Genomic DNA, 16,461 nt, shown 5'->3' with positions numbered 1-16,461 from the left:
TTAAAATATTGAAAATAATGTTAATATGGCTATTTATCTGAAATAAGTTGGGTTTTTTTTTCTATATTCTCTCATTTTAATCCATATTTTAAGCACTCGATAGTGTAAGGGCCAAGTTAAAAAACATTTTTATAGTTCTAACATATTACTTAACGCTTTCTTTCACTGGAGGGTCAGCACAAGTGTCTAAGTACTTTCTTAAGTTAGCAGCCATTAAAAACGAAAATCGAAAAAAAATATTTCTTTGTAAGTTTGCAAATTTTTCACACCCTCTATATAACAACTAAGTACTTTAAAATTCCGTCAAATTTTAATTTCGTGAGAAAAAAATTACAAATATACAAAAAAAAAATTCTTTCGGAAAAAAACCGATCACAAAAATCTTCCATACATTATTGTCAAGCTTTTTTTTTAATAAAAAAAATCGGTACAAAGCGATAAAGTGATGTCCACTATGGCAGCGAGAAAAAAACCGAAAAAACCGTAATTAAAAATATCTTTTTTTCTCATCTTTTATACCTATATACCTATATATACGCTAAGTTAATATTTTACATGGATTTCTGTCTTTGGGTTAAGACATCGAAAAACAAAAATTTTTCATCCCTCTCGTTATCAATATATAAAACTATTTTACTATATATCTAATAATATACACACTTAAAAACTATAAAGTCCGAAACATATGTCACTACGCACTGCATTTGTAAACCGACTTGATAAAAATTGGGAGTTCGTTATCCGACTTTAGTTTTACAATTTTTAAGTAGGTTAAAATCTTTGGATTTTTTCTTTAGAGTCGTGTTTGGGTGTTCTTACGGATGACGTCAGCCGGTGTTACCCAATGTTTTAAGGCGGACTCTGGTGTTGCCAGAGTAAAAATGGGTATGATACAAAATGTTGGCGACCGGTGACGTCATTTCTGAAAATGTCATGTTTCTAAATTCGTATTGGATAAAAAATATAATATCTTGTAAAAGGAAGAAAAAAACAGTAAAATATAATAAAAAGTGTAAAGATAAAATATGATTTTTTATAGAAATATATCCTTTTAGAAAATATTATATTTAAAATCTTTTATTTTTGTACATAAAATGTTGAAATATTCTGATTATATTTTGATAATAATGATTTTAAATTCACGAACCCGAAGAGAGAAAGAATAAAAGTAATAAACCAAACGTTCATTTAAAATCACTACAATCAATCACAAATATGAAAAACCGATAATAGAGAGCGACTTCTAAAAAAACCGTAAAATTCCGGTTATTCACCAAACACGACAGTCACTGGGATATTCAAAATTTCGGAAAAAAATCGGTTCTACGTGTGTACTTATAATAAAATAAAAAAAACTTAAGACATTATTTTTTATGGCATTCAATTCCCTATATGGGAAATCAGTATCCCACTTGCCCGATCAACGGGGTTTAAAAAAAATGCAATAATTTTCAAAAATTATGCGTGGAAGTCATATTTTTCACAAACGGGTAAAAATTTGGGTAAGACGAAAAAAATACTGCTGTTGATTTTGGGTAAAAAGTAAATTAGATTTGCTAAAATTGGTAAAAATAATGATTTTGTATTATACAAGTGATTATTATAGTAATAAAATAATATTTATTTATGAATTATGTCATGCATAATTTCTAAATTCATGCCGGATTTAAATCATTTGTTTGAATCAACTGTATTTACAAAATTATAATGTAATTTTATTATAATAACAACTTGTATAATATTTAAAATACTATTAAGATTATTTATAAAACTCAACAAAAAATAAACATAAAAAACTAAAAAGTGATTTTTATTTTTTACCCCAAAATACATATTTACCCTTATTATGATTTCATGATTCATATTAAATTTATATTAGGTATTTTGATTTCTCAAAACTCATTGATATCCCCACATAAGTCAATAACAGAAAAAAAAAGTAAACTAAAAAAAACATTTACATACAAAAAATTTCCTTTTTCACTTTTTACCCAAACTCAACAAACAGCACTGAAAAAATCATCAACATTTTTACAAAATCAGCATTAACTAACAAACCACGATTTCAAATCACCAATCAAAAAAAGGGTAAAAAGAATTACCCTTAAAATAAAGGGAAATATTACCCACAAAATATTGGGTAAAAAAAATTACATTAGAAACAACTTCCACGCATAATATTGAAGAGAAACAAACAAAAAATAGACAACTAAGTAGAAAGGGTAAAGGGTAAGGGTAAAACACGTGGCGTGTGTGTGTGTTATACCGCAGTGCGTGTGTGTGTGTGCGGGGAGGTCGCGCGTCGCTATTGGGGGGGCGCGCCTGTGGGGGGCTGCCCGGGGAGCTGACCCATGCCCTGCGAAGAGAAAACATAAGTTAGGTTTATCTTGTATTACTACGGTTTCTTGCAGATTGAAGATGTTTACTAAGCTTTATAAGGTAAAAAGATATGTGTCGATTTGTTCATAACCAGGTTGTTGATGAAAGAAAATTCTTGCAAACAAAGCACATTCAGGCAATAACATAAACAAAATTATAATTTTTCTGGACTTGATATGGTTACACGTATCATACCATATTTTCATAATATTACTTTTAAAAATTAAACGCCGTTATAATGTATGAACATAGTTCAATTTGATTTCTTAGCCAACTGGTATTTCTAGAAACAATTCAACTTTATTACAAACACTTAATGGAAGATATCTATAACACAAATCTTATATAGCTAACGAAATTTGGGAGAGGTGAGTTTTAGAGCCTTGCCTCACTAGGACGCCATGGCGGCTGGCTAAGTATCCAAGCAGTTAATATTGAAATGTATGTCACCTAACTCACGTGGCGACGGTGGGGAAAAGTGACATTTCAATATAAACTGCTTGGATGCATAGCCAACGACGTCGCCATGGCGTCCTAGTGAGGCAGAGCTCTTAAAGATACCCCCCTTCTCATTCCTCAAGGTTAGGCAATCACTTCAGCAAGCTGAAATGGGTGAAGTGTCCTCTCCACTGACGCCACACCGCCTGGGACTCAATTTGATAACGCAGGCCTTCCCAGGAGCCCACGTCGTCCTCTCGACCTCACCGACATAATCCACAGGAATTACAGGTCATTACGTGTGGTGTTGGTTCGGTTGCAGGCGCAAGGTTAAGCAATACCTCCCTAGTTATAGTATAGTTAGTGTTAGTTACCGGCATGGGTTGGTAGTGCTGTAGCGGCGCGGGCAACAGTTTGGGCGCCTCCTCCGCCTTCTCCTCCTCGCGCCGCTTCAGGCACGCCGCCTTCGGGTTTAAGTTACGTTCTGAAACACAACACACATCACAAATTATAACATTACTGTCCATAAAACTCTTCTAATTAAAGAAAGTGATATATAAATATTGTCTTTTGACGATACGCCGTAGATGCGTACGATTAGTTAGAGATCCATAAGTCTAGAGTAGCATAGGATGGGTGACACAAAGGATCAGGAATGGTCGAAGTGTCAGCCAGGGATTAACGCGCACCCCCATCCCTAAGATAACATAGAGATCCATAAGATATTTTCCCTCGTGGCGGCTTGTAGTTATTACTTGTCTGGTCGCCATAAAGACAAATAAATATACTAAAATCAATACTGCAGCAAACAATGCTTATTAACCATAAGAGTTACCAAAAGTTTAAGAGGAATATAACAAATATTAAAAACAAAGTAGAGGCTTTTCCATATAAGTCTTATTTAGGTACTAAAAGAAATGCAAAAGTGTGTGAGTACGTATGGATGTTTGTTACTCTTTCACGCAAATACTACTATATCGATTACGATGAAATTTGGTATATGGGTAGCTTAAGACCCAGAATAAGGCATAGGTTACTTTTTATCCCGGAGTGCCCGAGGGATCGGGACTTACATGGAAGGGTTTCCACGCGGACGAAGTTGCGGGCGGCCTCTAGTTAAATTTAAAAGTATAATTACCTCTGACTTGCTGTTCTAACGTCATAATAACTTCCACAGCCATATTCAGTATCCCGAGCTTGGTCTGCGGCTTGTCGCTCTTCAGATGCGTCATACACATCCTGCCCAGCTCCTTCAACGCCTCATTGATGTCGCGTATTCTTATCCTGTGGATAGTTTATCTGTTAGTTAAGTACACGTTTAATGCTGTTTGAAAGGATTTTATTGCGATTTTTTGAGCTGGCAATAATTGTTGTTAAGTTTTGGAATTAAAATTTAATTAAAAATATACATTTTCTTACTCCTTCAATACCTACAAAAATTATGTAAAAATTAACGCGGAATGAATAGCCAAGTGGGTACTTGACTATTAGTCAAATCAGCTACTCTTTATGAAATGTACACATTTTAGTATAGAAATACATATGCGTGTAGTGACGTCACGATACTATATTTTCGTTGGTATCAAATGAGTGTCTATTATAATGTTACAGTCTGTAATAATTACAATTTGAACATTATTTACGAAATAAATTACAACGACTGAGAATTTTAGAGAAACATTTTTCGAGTACAAGTTAAATAATTTTTCATTAACCTAGTCAACTACCTAATTAGAATGTCTTTTCGTTGATATTTTTATTTGCTTGAAATGTTATTTTGTTTCAAAATCGCAATAAAATCTATAATCTACATAAAAACAAAACTATTTAATCATGTTTCAGGGAGATGCAATTGTATATTCAGTAGCAAAGTCTTAAGAAAAATAGTGTAATAGTCAAATAAAATAAAAACTCTAAAGTTTGAATAATTATTAACAAAATGTATTTTCTATTTTCCCATAAACATGACTAGTAAAAACTAGTTAATTAGTTTCTCTAGAAACATTGTTCAGCAATATCACGGTAAACATTATTAAAAACTACACAGACATATTTATAATCAAATTCAAAACATTAACTCGGGTCACAGTGTGTTAAAATTGCCTGAAATAAAATATTTTTAATAGCACAGAAAACACAAATATTTTTATAATTTAGAAAAAATATAATTATTACGAATAATTCTATTACTCTTTTAGACTTAATGTGAAATATAGTGGAACTTCTGAAATATAGAAAAGTATTTAATTGATCGACCTACACAAACCCGCAGTTAGCCAGCGTGGTGGACTCAAGGCCTAGCCCCTCCCTTATTCCGCGACAATGCCCAACATTAATGGGTAAAATTTAGTTACATTATTATTATTTATCTACACACAAATATCCGTTAAAGAACTATAACTATCTAGGCACTATTACCTCTATCTTATTTTTATGGCTAAAAGTAAAGCTATAACCTTAAAAAAGATGACAAGAAATGCCTTAATAGGCCAACAAGTATTTAAGTTATTCTATATGCCTTACAAAGGACTACCAGTATCACTAATGAAGTTTTCACACCAACGCCAAGCCGCCGACATGTTTCGCCGACTCGATGTCAGTCTTCAAGTCGGTAAAATAATTCTACCGACTTTGACGAGTAGAATTCTTAAGTAATAATCCACTTCCTCAGTAATTATAATTTGATAATCATTCATCAGGTATAAAAAGTTTTAAAAAAGTTCCACTATATTTCAAACGAACACTATCTCCATCTCGCTCACCCCCACACTAAATCTAATCTTACCTCTCTCTCGCGTTATTGGCCTGCCGTCTCTCCTTCTCCCTCATAGCTTTGGCCTGTGGGTCCGTGTCATCATCGGCCTCATCAGCTGACGAACAACTAGCATCCAAATATATAACTTACTATTGTTGCTTTACTTTTAACACAATGCGTCGTGGAATGGAGATAGTCTTTACTAACTAAACGATCTGTTAAGGAAATCCAAGCGCGGTCGTATCATAGATGGGTGAGCGCATAGTGGTATTTGAAATGGGCGTCTCTGCTTACAATTAACTAAACGATTTGATAAGCAAATCTTGGTGCGGTCATTTCATAGATGGGTGACAAGTATTTGAACTGGGTGTCTCCGTGCTTCGGAAGGCAAGTAAAAAAAGTCCCGGTTGTTGTCAATTAAGATAACAGTCGTTAACACGTTCGCTGCCCCTGACGCGTATGTGCGTTTTGTAGAACGCACATACGCGTCGCGGGCAGGGAACGTGTTAAGCCACGTCAAAGGCCTCTCGGGCGGCTTGAACAACTTTGACACTAGGTTGACCACTAACTATACGATAAAAGGAAAGAACTAACTATTATAAAATAGAACCTGACCGCGTCTGTCTAGCCTAGCCTTTCTTCCATACTATGTTAGAGTCATCTTCCAGTCTCACCGGATGCAGCTGAGTACCAGTATTTTACATGGAGCGACTGTCTATCGGACCTCCACAACACAGTTACCTGGGTTATAACACGATACCCCTCGGTAAGACTGGTTATCAGAAATACAATATTTTCTGAAATCGGTCAAAAATTAAAATCTGCTAGACTGTATGTTATCTTATACATTTCTTACAAAATAGTTAATCGATTTCAATAATATTTCTTAAGGTAGAAAGATTATATCCCGGAGAAAGACCTAGAGACCTCTTTCTCGAAGACATCAGGCAAAGTCACGACCAAAATCTAGTTATAAAAATCTTATAAAACATGACCACTCCATTTTACGACAAACTGTATAAGCAGAGATGTATAAACACCTATTAGCCCCATGTAATAGGGCTTACTGCCATATACCTGGCATATATGTGTAGTATAGTCTTTCTTAGTAAAATAACTATGTTACCTCGACGATGGCAGCGCGCGAGAGAGAGCACTGCCGACCTCCTATAATATAAGTGTCGTAATGCTAAAAGTATTTTGTACATTTCAATATTTATCTTGTAGAGGAACTTTACTTTAGAAAGTTGTTTTTTTTATATTATACCTAAAATATGCAAATTTAAATGTCTATTTTTCAATATATCTGAGAGATTTTCTTAATATTTTTTCCGTAAGAACCTTCTCCTAATACTAACAAATACAACACAAAAATAATTAGTAAAATCGGTCCAGCCATTCACGCGTGATGCCGTGACCAAGGAAAACGGGTTTCATTTATTTTATACTAGCTGACCCGCGCAACTTCGCTTGCGAGAATAGATAAGATAAGAGAGAATAGGTGACATTTTTACCCGTTTTTGTAACATTAATTACTGGTACTCTGTTCCTTTTGGTCGTAGCGTGATGATATATAGCTTATGTCCTTTCTCGGGTATCAAAATATCTCCATACCAAATTTCATGCAAATTGGTTCAGTAGTTTAGGCGCGATTGAGTAGCAGACAGACAGACAGACAGACAGACAGACAGACAGAGTTACTTTCGCATTTATAATATTAGTATGGATATACAGATTAAAAATAAATAAATTTAACCCATTAATGTCCCACTGCTGGGCAAGGGTCTCCTCCCGTAATGAGGGAGGGGCTAGGCCTTGAGTCCACCACGCTGGCCAAGTGCGGGTTGGAGACTTGGGTTTTGGTATATTTGTTGTTTAAATTATTCTTTTTACACACGGGTTAAGCAGAGACCAAAAAACGGACTCTTTTTTGATTAAATGTCAGTATCAGATATTTCGCTTACTTGTAAGATTTATAATAACATGACTAATATGACAATAGTCAGAATTTGAACCATAAAAAGTAACTAAATTGACAAATCGTTGAGTTTTTTTTATTTAAGAAAAATGATTTTTGCAATGCCTCTACAATTTAAATATTGAAATGTAGTATAATTTTAATGCTAATGAAATTCGCTTAAGCTTTCTGCGTTATTTTTTAAATATATTTGATAACAAAACGGTCTTTCAGACATCGGTTGACGTTTCGGCACATTGGCCGTGGTCATTTCGGTGATTTTAATTTCTTTTGACAATAAGAATAAAACCATTTACTATATTAGTAGTGTAAATACTTTATTACTTTATATTTTTTATAAACATATAAACATTGATCACAATTTAAAGCAAAGCTTAAGCGATTTTGTATACCTGTTCAAGCATCCATTTATTAATTAACAAGCAAATGATTTTGTTAATAATGATTTCAATGAGTTTAATTTAATTATGAATGATGGTGAAATAGTTTAAAAAAAGATTTTGATGAAACGAAAGAAAATTTTGGAATGATATTTTTTATACTAAGTCGTAAATTTTAATACTCTTGCCTTCTTGATGGCTTAACTTTAATACTATTTTTTGTATGGGTAGGTACTCTATTTAAAAAGTAACTAAAATAGAAAAAATATTATTTTTTCTCAAACAAATCATACTAATAGTTACCTTCTTCAATTATTCAAAATTAAATTTTCTTACTCCTGCAATACCTATTAAAATTGTACACGAATAAGAAAGCCAATTAAAATTGCTAATAGTATCTGCATCTCTTACCTGCCCCTACGGAAGTAACACACAAAAATAAATTTACACGATATTTTAGTACAATACGAAAAAACTACGATTTTTGAGAAACGTATAAAGTACCATCTTATTCATAAACACACTTTAAACCTATTTTAGTTAAAAAACTACTATAATATGTTTTCTCTCTTTCATTTCGCTAAGGAGTGAAAGAAACAAAACACTTTATAAGCCTTTCATAACTTCATATATTTTTATGAATAAGAGGGTTAGCGTAGGTATATAAAGGTATATAATGAACACACTGTGACCCAGTTAGCAATGGAGAAGCTGAAATTACAAGAATGTTAGTATATATTTACACCGTGATATTGTGCCGTTATATCATAATGAACATACATATATACAAAAAATATCGGCCATTTTAAACAAAAATTCAATTATTTTAAAATTTTATCCCCTATTTTGGCCGCTTAGGGGTTGAATCTTCAATAATAAGTTTATTTTTTATATATTCTTATTTTCTCAAGAAGTGTTGACGTTGGGCAGGTGATTGTAAAATATCAGCCAAATCTCTTTACAGTTTATTTTTCAGAACGAAAACCTTTTCAAGAGATTTTCGTTGATAGATTACTTTTTATCGTAAATATATGTTCATTATGATATAAGAAAAATGCCAGATCAAAGTAAGATTGAATAGAATGTCAAATAATATTACATTATTTGACATTTTATAATAAAAATAAAAATATATGTAATTCCAAAAATGTTGAAACACTAATGAAAATGGAAAGTATTTCGACAATTTTAGAATTCATAGTAAGGGAAAAGGGCAGAGTTGTTTGTTTGTCTTTAAGCTTGAGTTTTTATTTACTAAGGGCTAGTCTTAAAAAAAATTAAAACGTAATAAACCATTAGCTGTATATGACCTTATAATTAGTTACATATGATACAGTCATCAAATCATGTAATTTTCTTTTAAATGCAATTCTGAGTTTTAATTATCCCCATTTAATGTTCAAATTATAGAAAAATAACATCAATCCTACTTTATACCTATCGTACGTCAGCGTGGTGGACTGCCTAGTGGCCGGTAGCCTAGGCCGGGTGGGATTTCACCCTCATTCGGGAAAAGTTTTCCCAAAAGTAGAATAAAAACAGATAAAAAAAAGAAAAATCGCTTTTCAATAAAACACCCCCAATTCATATTCCTTAGAAATAACGACCCCTACGACCTCAAGCTGTACAAACAACCTCCCCTCCCCCTCCTCCCCCCTCCCCGGTACCGCACCTCTCCCGCACGTTATTGGCCTGCCGCCGCTCTCTCTCGCGCGCCGCCTTCGTGTCCGGGTCCAGCTCGTCCTCATCGGCCGACGAACAACTATACACCACATATTTCAAAAAATATTTGCCCAACTACCTATCTACTGAATAGGTAATCGGGTAAATAAGGTTATATAAAGCTTGCTATGTGATGTTCTAAAGATAGGAACAAAAAAGCAATACATGTCTAACTTTCATATTCTTACGGGAATCGAACCCAAGCGTCTAGATTTTTTTTAGATTACACAAAGTATAACTCTGCTTTTACTCTGCAGATGTCACTGCTAAATTATTTAACTGACTGACGAAGCAATAACTAGTAACTTAAAAAATACACTCATTCATTCATTCGCTAACTCATTCACTCACTCACTCACTCATTCATTCATTCATTCATTCACTAACTTATTATCTCATTGGTACACTCATTCACTCATTTACTCTCTCATTCCTTCACTCACTGACTCATTCAATCGCTAATTCACTCACTCACTCATTCAGTCACTTATTTACTCACTCATTCATTTAATTCACTCATTCATTCGTTCACTCATTCACTCACGCACTCAGTCACTCACTCATTCACTTACTCTCTCACTCAATCACTCACTCATTCACCCAATCATTCACTGACTCATCCAATCACTCATCCATTCACTCACACACTCACTCATTCACGTACTCATTCATTCACTCATTCACGTACTCATTCATTCACTCACTCACTCGAACCACGGCACATGTTATATTGCATGTATGTTTGTATGTATATAAGTAATGACTCACTATCGGCGGGAGCGCTTGGTGCTGGGCGGCTTGTTGGCGAGCGTGTCGGCCGAGCCCGACGACGACGGCTTCGAGTCCAGCCCTGAGTCCGGGGGCTCTTTGCGTTTCTCTAAAACAATAACAATATGATATTATATGACTATTTCAAATACTTTGTACGAATTTACAAAATAAAAAATAATTTGAATTTAAATATAGCGTTAAAATTGGCAACACTGACGAGTGACGTCATAATCGAAACAACACACACACGGTCATTTGATTCTAAACTAAGCAGAGCTTGTAATCAAATCTATACTTCTATACTAATATTATAAAGCTGAAGAGTTTGTTTGTTTGTTTGTTTGTTTGAACGCGCTAATCTCAGGAACTACTAGTCCGATTTAAAAAAATCTTTCAGTGTTAGATAGCCCATTTATCGAGGAAGGCTATAGGCTATATAACATCACGCTACGGTCATTAGGAGCTGAGTAGCAACGAAAAACGGGGAAAAATTTGACTCATTCTCTTAGGTGACGCAAGCGAAGTTGCGCGGATCAGCTATATAGTAACTGATACAACTGAACTGAACTGCACATGCTTATGTACTTCTAAATACATACTTATATAGATCAATTGGATTTTAGCCTCTGCAAGTCAAGTGAGAGGACATGGCGGAGCACCATAGGCTACTAGGTCTATGACCTCAACTGCCATGATTTTTTTATATTGTAGCGGGAGATAACAATAATATTATATTATACGTACTTGTATTAGGCAGTACATGTCGTTCCATTTTGATGGGCGGTTCCGAGTGTAGAGGTAGTCCGCCCGGCACACCCAGTCGAGACACTGAAACATAACATCATTATATTACTTATTTGAAAATACTACTAAGGATTTTTCGTTAGTGGTGGAGCTCGTGGCTTAGTTAACGACAGCCGCGCGAATCGATCTCTGAGGTTAAGCCATGCTTGCCGAGGTTGATCTGTGGATGGGTGATCATATTACGTATACCGAGTTCCTTCGTGTTTTGGAAGTCACGTAAGGAGTAGCTTAACCTCAGAGATCCATCCGCGCACCTGTTATTACTTAGCCACGAGCTCCTCGTAGATGCATGATAAATATGGAATAATAATAATCACACTAATATGGGTAATTTTTAAGTTAAAGGCTATCCCTTGACTTGCACTAATACCTTACTTTAAAGTAAGAAAGGCTATTGGTTGTTATCTCTGGTTAAGTGAACCATGGTTTAAAAAACTGCACGTTTGGCGCAGTGGTTTAAGCGGTCACCTCGCCGCAAAAACCGTAGCGCCGCGTGTGGTGGGTTCGAATCCCATCCGGGACGAATCTTTGTGTGATGAGCACGAGTATTTGTTCTGAGCCTGGATGTTAATGTACCTATATAAGTATATATTTAGAAGTATATAAGTATGTTTATCAGTTATTTGGTTACCATAGTACAAGCTTTGCTTAGTTTGGAATCAAATAACCGTGTGTGAGTTGTCCAATAATATTTATTAATTAAATATTTATGGTTACCTTGTGGCGGTTGGTGTGGATGGTGCATGTCCTGCGGGTAGAGGTCGGGCGCCTCCGCGTGGTTGCGCAGCACGTTGATGGCGTCGTCCAGCCGCTCCTCCATGCGAGCGCCCTGCATACAAACATACCTCAATAGAAACAATTCAATGTTTATGTCTTTCTTTTTATATTACTTAGATAGATCTTGTTTTAGCAAGTTAGGCTTTCCACTTTGACTTAGTTACAAGAAGTTATTAATTAAAACCCTAACCACTTGGTTAGCGTGGTGGACTTCAGGCCAAACCCCTCCCTCATTCGAGAGGAGGGTCTCCTCCCGAACGAGGGAGGATCATTGCCTAGCAGTGGGAACCATGAGTAAAAAAATGAAAGAATTACATTTCTTTATAACAGTACTCAGTATGTTATACCTAATAATCAACTAGGGTATTATACAAACGTTTATTTTGTATGGGAATCGAACCCAAGTAATATTTAGGAGTAATATTATATTTAGTGAATTTTAATTTACATCACACGTTTGTTGAGGGAACTTTATTGTACCACTTTATTCATAAAAGAAAAAATATATTGGAGTAGCTAAACCAGGTTTGCTGATCTCCTTATTTAACATATCAAGGTTTATACCAAACAGAACCTAATTATATCTTAACCTAATACAGGAATCGAACCCATAACACAACACAAAAGTAATCAAAACATACATACATATAAAGAAACCACTAAAAGACATACAATCGCAAAATAAACGACAAACATTAGCCAAAACCATGCCACAATATAAGTCAAATATACTAATGTTCTGTGCTAGAGCGAGATAACGATATACAAATACTATAAGTTAGAAAGAGACGAGTATATGTTTGACAGAACAGTAGTCTATTTGTAAGTTTTAAAAAGTCTGAGATGATCATTTGCTTGTAAATTTCAAAAAGTCTCTAGGTCGTGTTGTGGGATTTTTCACAAACATACAAACTATTTTTCTTTTTTATCACAAGTATAACTATTCCTTTAGGTAATTGCGTGATGATAATGAACTAAAGCCTCATTAATTGAGACTATCATATACAAAAGTTATTATTACATTAATACAGAAATTAGCGCGTTTAAAGAAACTAATTAATATCTTTGTAGCTTAATTTTCCATAAAGAACTCTCCCTTTGCGTTGCGCAGTCGGGTAATAAGGCCGTCTATATGTTATGCCTTTACGACGAAATTACTAAACGTAACATGGAAATAGTTTTCAAAGGCTTTATTTACAGTTCAATAGACGTATCTATACTAATATTATAAAGCTGAAGAGTTTGTTTGTTTGTTTTTTGTTTGTTTGTTTGAACGCGCTAATCTCAGGAAATACTGGCCCGATTTCAAAAATTCTTTCGGTGTTAGGTAGCCTATTTATCGAGGAAGGCTATAGGCTATATAACATCACGCTTCGGCTATAAGGAGCGGAGTAGCAACGAAAAGTGTTACTAAAACGGGGAAAATTTTCACCCATTCTCTCTTATGTCACGCAAAAGAAGTTGCGCGGGTCAGCTAGTCCACCAATAAACCCACAAGCAATAACCACCTCTATACACATAATAATACGTACCACATCAGTATGTTCTCGCAGAAACACCATGGCCTCGTCGAGTTGGCGCTGTTCCGCTCCGCCGCCCTATGTTATGTTATTGTGAGACGCTGTGGGACTGTACGCCATTGGGGGGTCTAACGCGGTAGGGAGGTAGATGTCGGGGGTCAATTGAAGCCTTTGGGGTCAATTGAAGTCTTTGGGCGTTAATTGAACATTTTGTGAGGTCAATTGAAACGTTTGGGGTCAATTGAAGCCTTTAGGGGGTCAACTTATGCCATTGGGAGGCCAATAGAAGTCATATTTCCTCTCCAGTTTAAAAAACGGTTTGATGCCATTTGGTGTAAATAACACAGCGGTTTGCAAAAGCTAAGATTGCATTTGCGTTTATAACGATTTAGGCAGGTAATAATTAAATTTCAGAGTCCAAGATACCGATTTTTTGGTAGTTTTTAGAGAAATAGGGTAAAAATAGGTGATATTTTATAGATGATGACTGTAAAGTCAATGGGGGGCCATTAGAGAAGATTAAAGTATGGACTTAAATCGCGATTAGTTCTAGATTAAAAACTAACCACGGTAATAAATGTTTATTATAACAGCGGCAATTGTTTTATTCTTCCGAAAAACTATGTACAAAAATAAAAAACTATCATAACATCAAAAATTTTGAAAAAACAAAACGCTTCATTCAAAAAGCCAATCATTGAAATCACTCTACAACACTATCAAACAACATCTATTAATACTACAATCTTATAACAAAACTAATACTAGCTTATGTCAAACAATATGTGATTACACAAACGCTCTTTCACGCGTGAAACAACAAAAGAAAGAGTATATTATTATATATATATAAGAGTATATTGTATATAATCTCTTTCCCGTGCGTAATCCTGTACGCTCCTAATCACGCACGAAAGAGCGAGTGTGTAAAGGCACCTAATATGTACAAAAAATTTGACATAAACTTGGTATTTTAGAAAAAAAGTTTCATTATAAGTGATGGTAATTTATATGAAATGATATCAATGGCATACAGTCCTTAGCACTAAAACAAAAAATTAAAAACACGAAAAAACTATTGGCAAAATATGATTCAAATAACTTATAATATACTAGTTTCAATAGTACTACAATTCACCCCCTTCGAGGGGTATAAGACTGGTTGTCAGACTTTCAAGTTTCTGACTACTGTTAACGACTGTCAAAGATCTTCGAAAATAGTTTTTTGAACATTTTTAAATAATACATTTGAATCATACTTCACCAATTATTCAAACAACAGAAAAAATATTGAAAAGCTCATAAAAATGGGAGATAATGAACAAATTAATTTAATAATAAAATTAAATAATTAGTTACAAACATGCTAGTTCAAAAGGGACATGCTTTTTATAAAGAAATTTTGAAAAATATCTATCTGTACCAATACAGTTGAGAAGTTATTTACAAAAAGAAATGTTTATGTGTGTGTCTGTGTGTTCGTAGAGTGGGTGTTTTGATTGACAGCTTTCAAAAATAGTATTTTGATTATTCTTAATACTTTATTACAATAAATCTCTCTCCCTGACTATTTGTCCCATATGGTGGTGGGGTCAGTCTTTTTAACACTCTTTTTCCACCTCGAACTTTAATTTCTTTTTCGAAATTAGAAAACAAAAAGAAAGTTTATTCAAATAATGTAAATAGATAATAATTAGTTCTATATTTTTATTTATTTTAAGAAGGCTTACAGACTTATAAAAGAATAGGTTACAAATATGTATAATTAAGTTGCTAATTACAAGCCTCCATTATTAACATAAAAATCTTGTTTATAATATACGTGCACGTATACACTCGTATACGTTAATGTCACTTGACAAGTTTTTTAAAACATAATCATGACATAAAAATAAAATTATTTTAGTCATATAAACTTTGATTAATGAAAATATCAGCCGTGAAAGTTTAGATTCTTAGGCGAACTGTCAATCGTAGTAATTGTATGTATGTATGTATGTATGTTTGTATGTTTGTATGTATGTAAATGTATGTAAACTGACCATGACAGCGGTGTTGAACACGGGCATGGGCTGGTGGTGTCCGTTGGGCAGGCCGGCGGGGAGCGGCGCGTGCGGCGTCGACGCGGACGGCGGGGACGACACCCCTGATGATACCCAGTTTGATTGCTGGAATGTACATATATACATAGTTAGTGATAGGTTCACTGTTATTGAGGAGTTTTGTAAATATTGCGTGGTATAAGTATCCGGTTTATGCCCATTTTTCCCGTTTAGTTTCGTTATTTTCTTAATGGTGATCACGAGATCTATTGTTGGTATTAATCTCTTTGATTCTGATTAACCCTAGAAAGATAACCATATTTTGACTGCCACAAAAGATAACCATGCGCTTTAGAGGCGTACGATATATTAATATTTTTTTTTTAATGAACTAACTTAACTACAACTAACTAAAAAGGACAGGTAGATACGCGCGCTCATTAGAAAGAGACAGCAATTTCAAACGGACGCGGGCGCCTCTGAGGCGTAGGTTATCTTTCTAGGGTTAAAAAGCCGATTTACAAGTGGAAAAAAATAATTTGATAACTAATACGGGTTTCATTATGTAACTGACTAAATAATTTATAAAACATCATCCCTATTGTCCTATACAATAAATTTGCTAAAATGAAATACAAAACAACTAATACATGCTATAAAAGTTATTTGTTGCAAGACAATTTTTAGCACATTACTGTCCTACTGCTGGGCTAAGGTCTCCTCTCGAACCAAGGAGGCCTTGAGTCCACCACGCTGGCCAAGTGTTAGTTAGGCCGTTGCATGCCCTCAGAAAATGCATGAATTTATTGGTTCTTATGTGAAATTGTATGTATCTAACTTAGTATTTGCCACATAACAACTCAATCATTGTTTCTTTTTCATCAAAAAATTATAA

General features: G+C 34.4%; 1 protein-coding gene across 6 annotated transcripts in view; it reads right to left on the bottom strand.

Moving 5' to 3' along the window:
- Positions 1–1,811: 1,811 nt before the first annotated feature.
- Positions 1,812–16,461, bottom strand: part of da (transcription factor daughterless) — a 41,175-nt gene continuing 26,525 nt past the window's right edge. The window contains exons 6-15 of one of the 6 annotated variants that reach the window (XM_076132032.1): positions 15,567–15,692; positions 13,537–13,602; positions 11,945–12,056; positions 11,168–11,251; positions 10,421–10,529; positions 9,603–9,689; positions 5,603–5,698; positions 3,956–4,101; positions 3,192–3,301; positions 1,813–2,356 (exon numbers count right to left, since the gene is read on the bottom strand). In XM_076132032.1, coding sequence (XP_075988147.1) covers positions 2,306–2,356; positions 3,192–3,301; positions 3,956–4,101; positions 5,603–5,698; positions 9,603–9,689; positions 10,421–10,529; positions 11,168–11,251; positions 11,945–12,056; positions 13,537–13,602; positions 15,567–15,692 — 987 coding nt within the window. In that variant the 3' untranslated portion in view covers positions 1,813–2,305. Of the gene's footprint in view, positions 2,357–3,191; positions 3,302–3,955; positions 4,102–5,602; positions 5,699–9,602; positions 9,693–10,420; positions 10,530–11,167; positions 11,252–11,944; positions 12,057–13,536; positions 13,603–15,566; positions 15,693–16,461 lie in introns of all 6 variants that reach the window. The other 5 variants (XM_076132031.1, XM_076132033.1, XM_076132035.1 and 2 more) reach the window with 5 other exon arrangements.

The sequence above is a fragment of the Anticarsia gemmatalis genome, chromosome 27 (genome assembly GCF_050436995.1).
Source record: "Anticarsia gemmatalis isolate Benzon Research Colony breed Stoneville strain chromosome 27, ilAntGemm2 primary, whole genome shotgun sequence".
Lineage (NCBI taxonomy): Eukaryota > Metazoa > Arthropoda > Insecta > Lepidoptera > Erebidae > Anticarsia > Anticarsia gemmatalis.
Note: the sequence above shows the minus strand (reverse complement) of the source record. Positions and strands in the feature narration are given on the sequence as shown.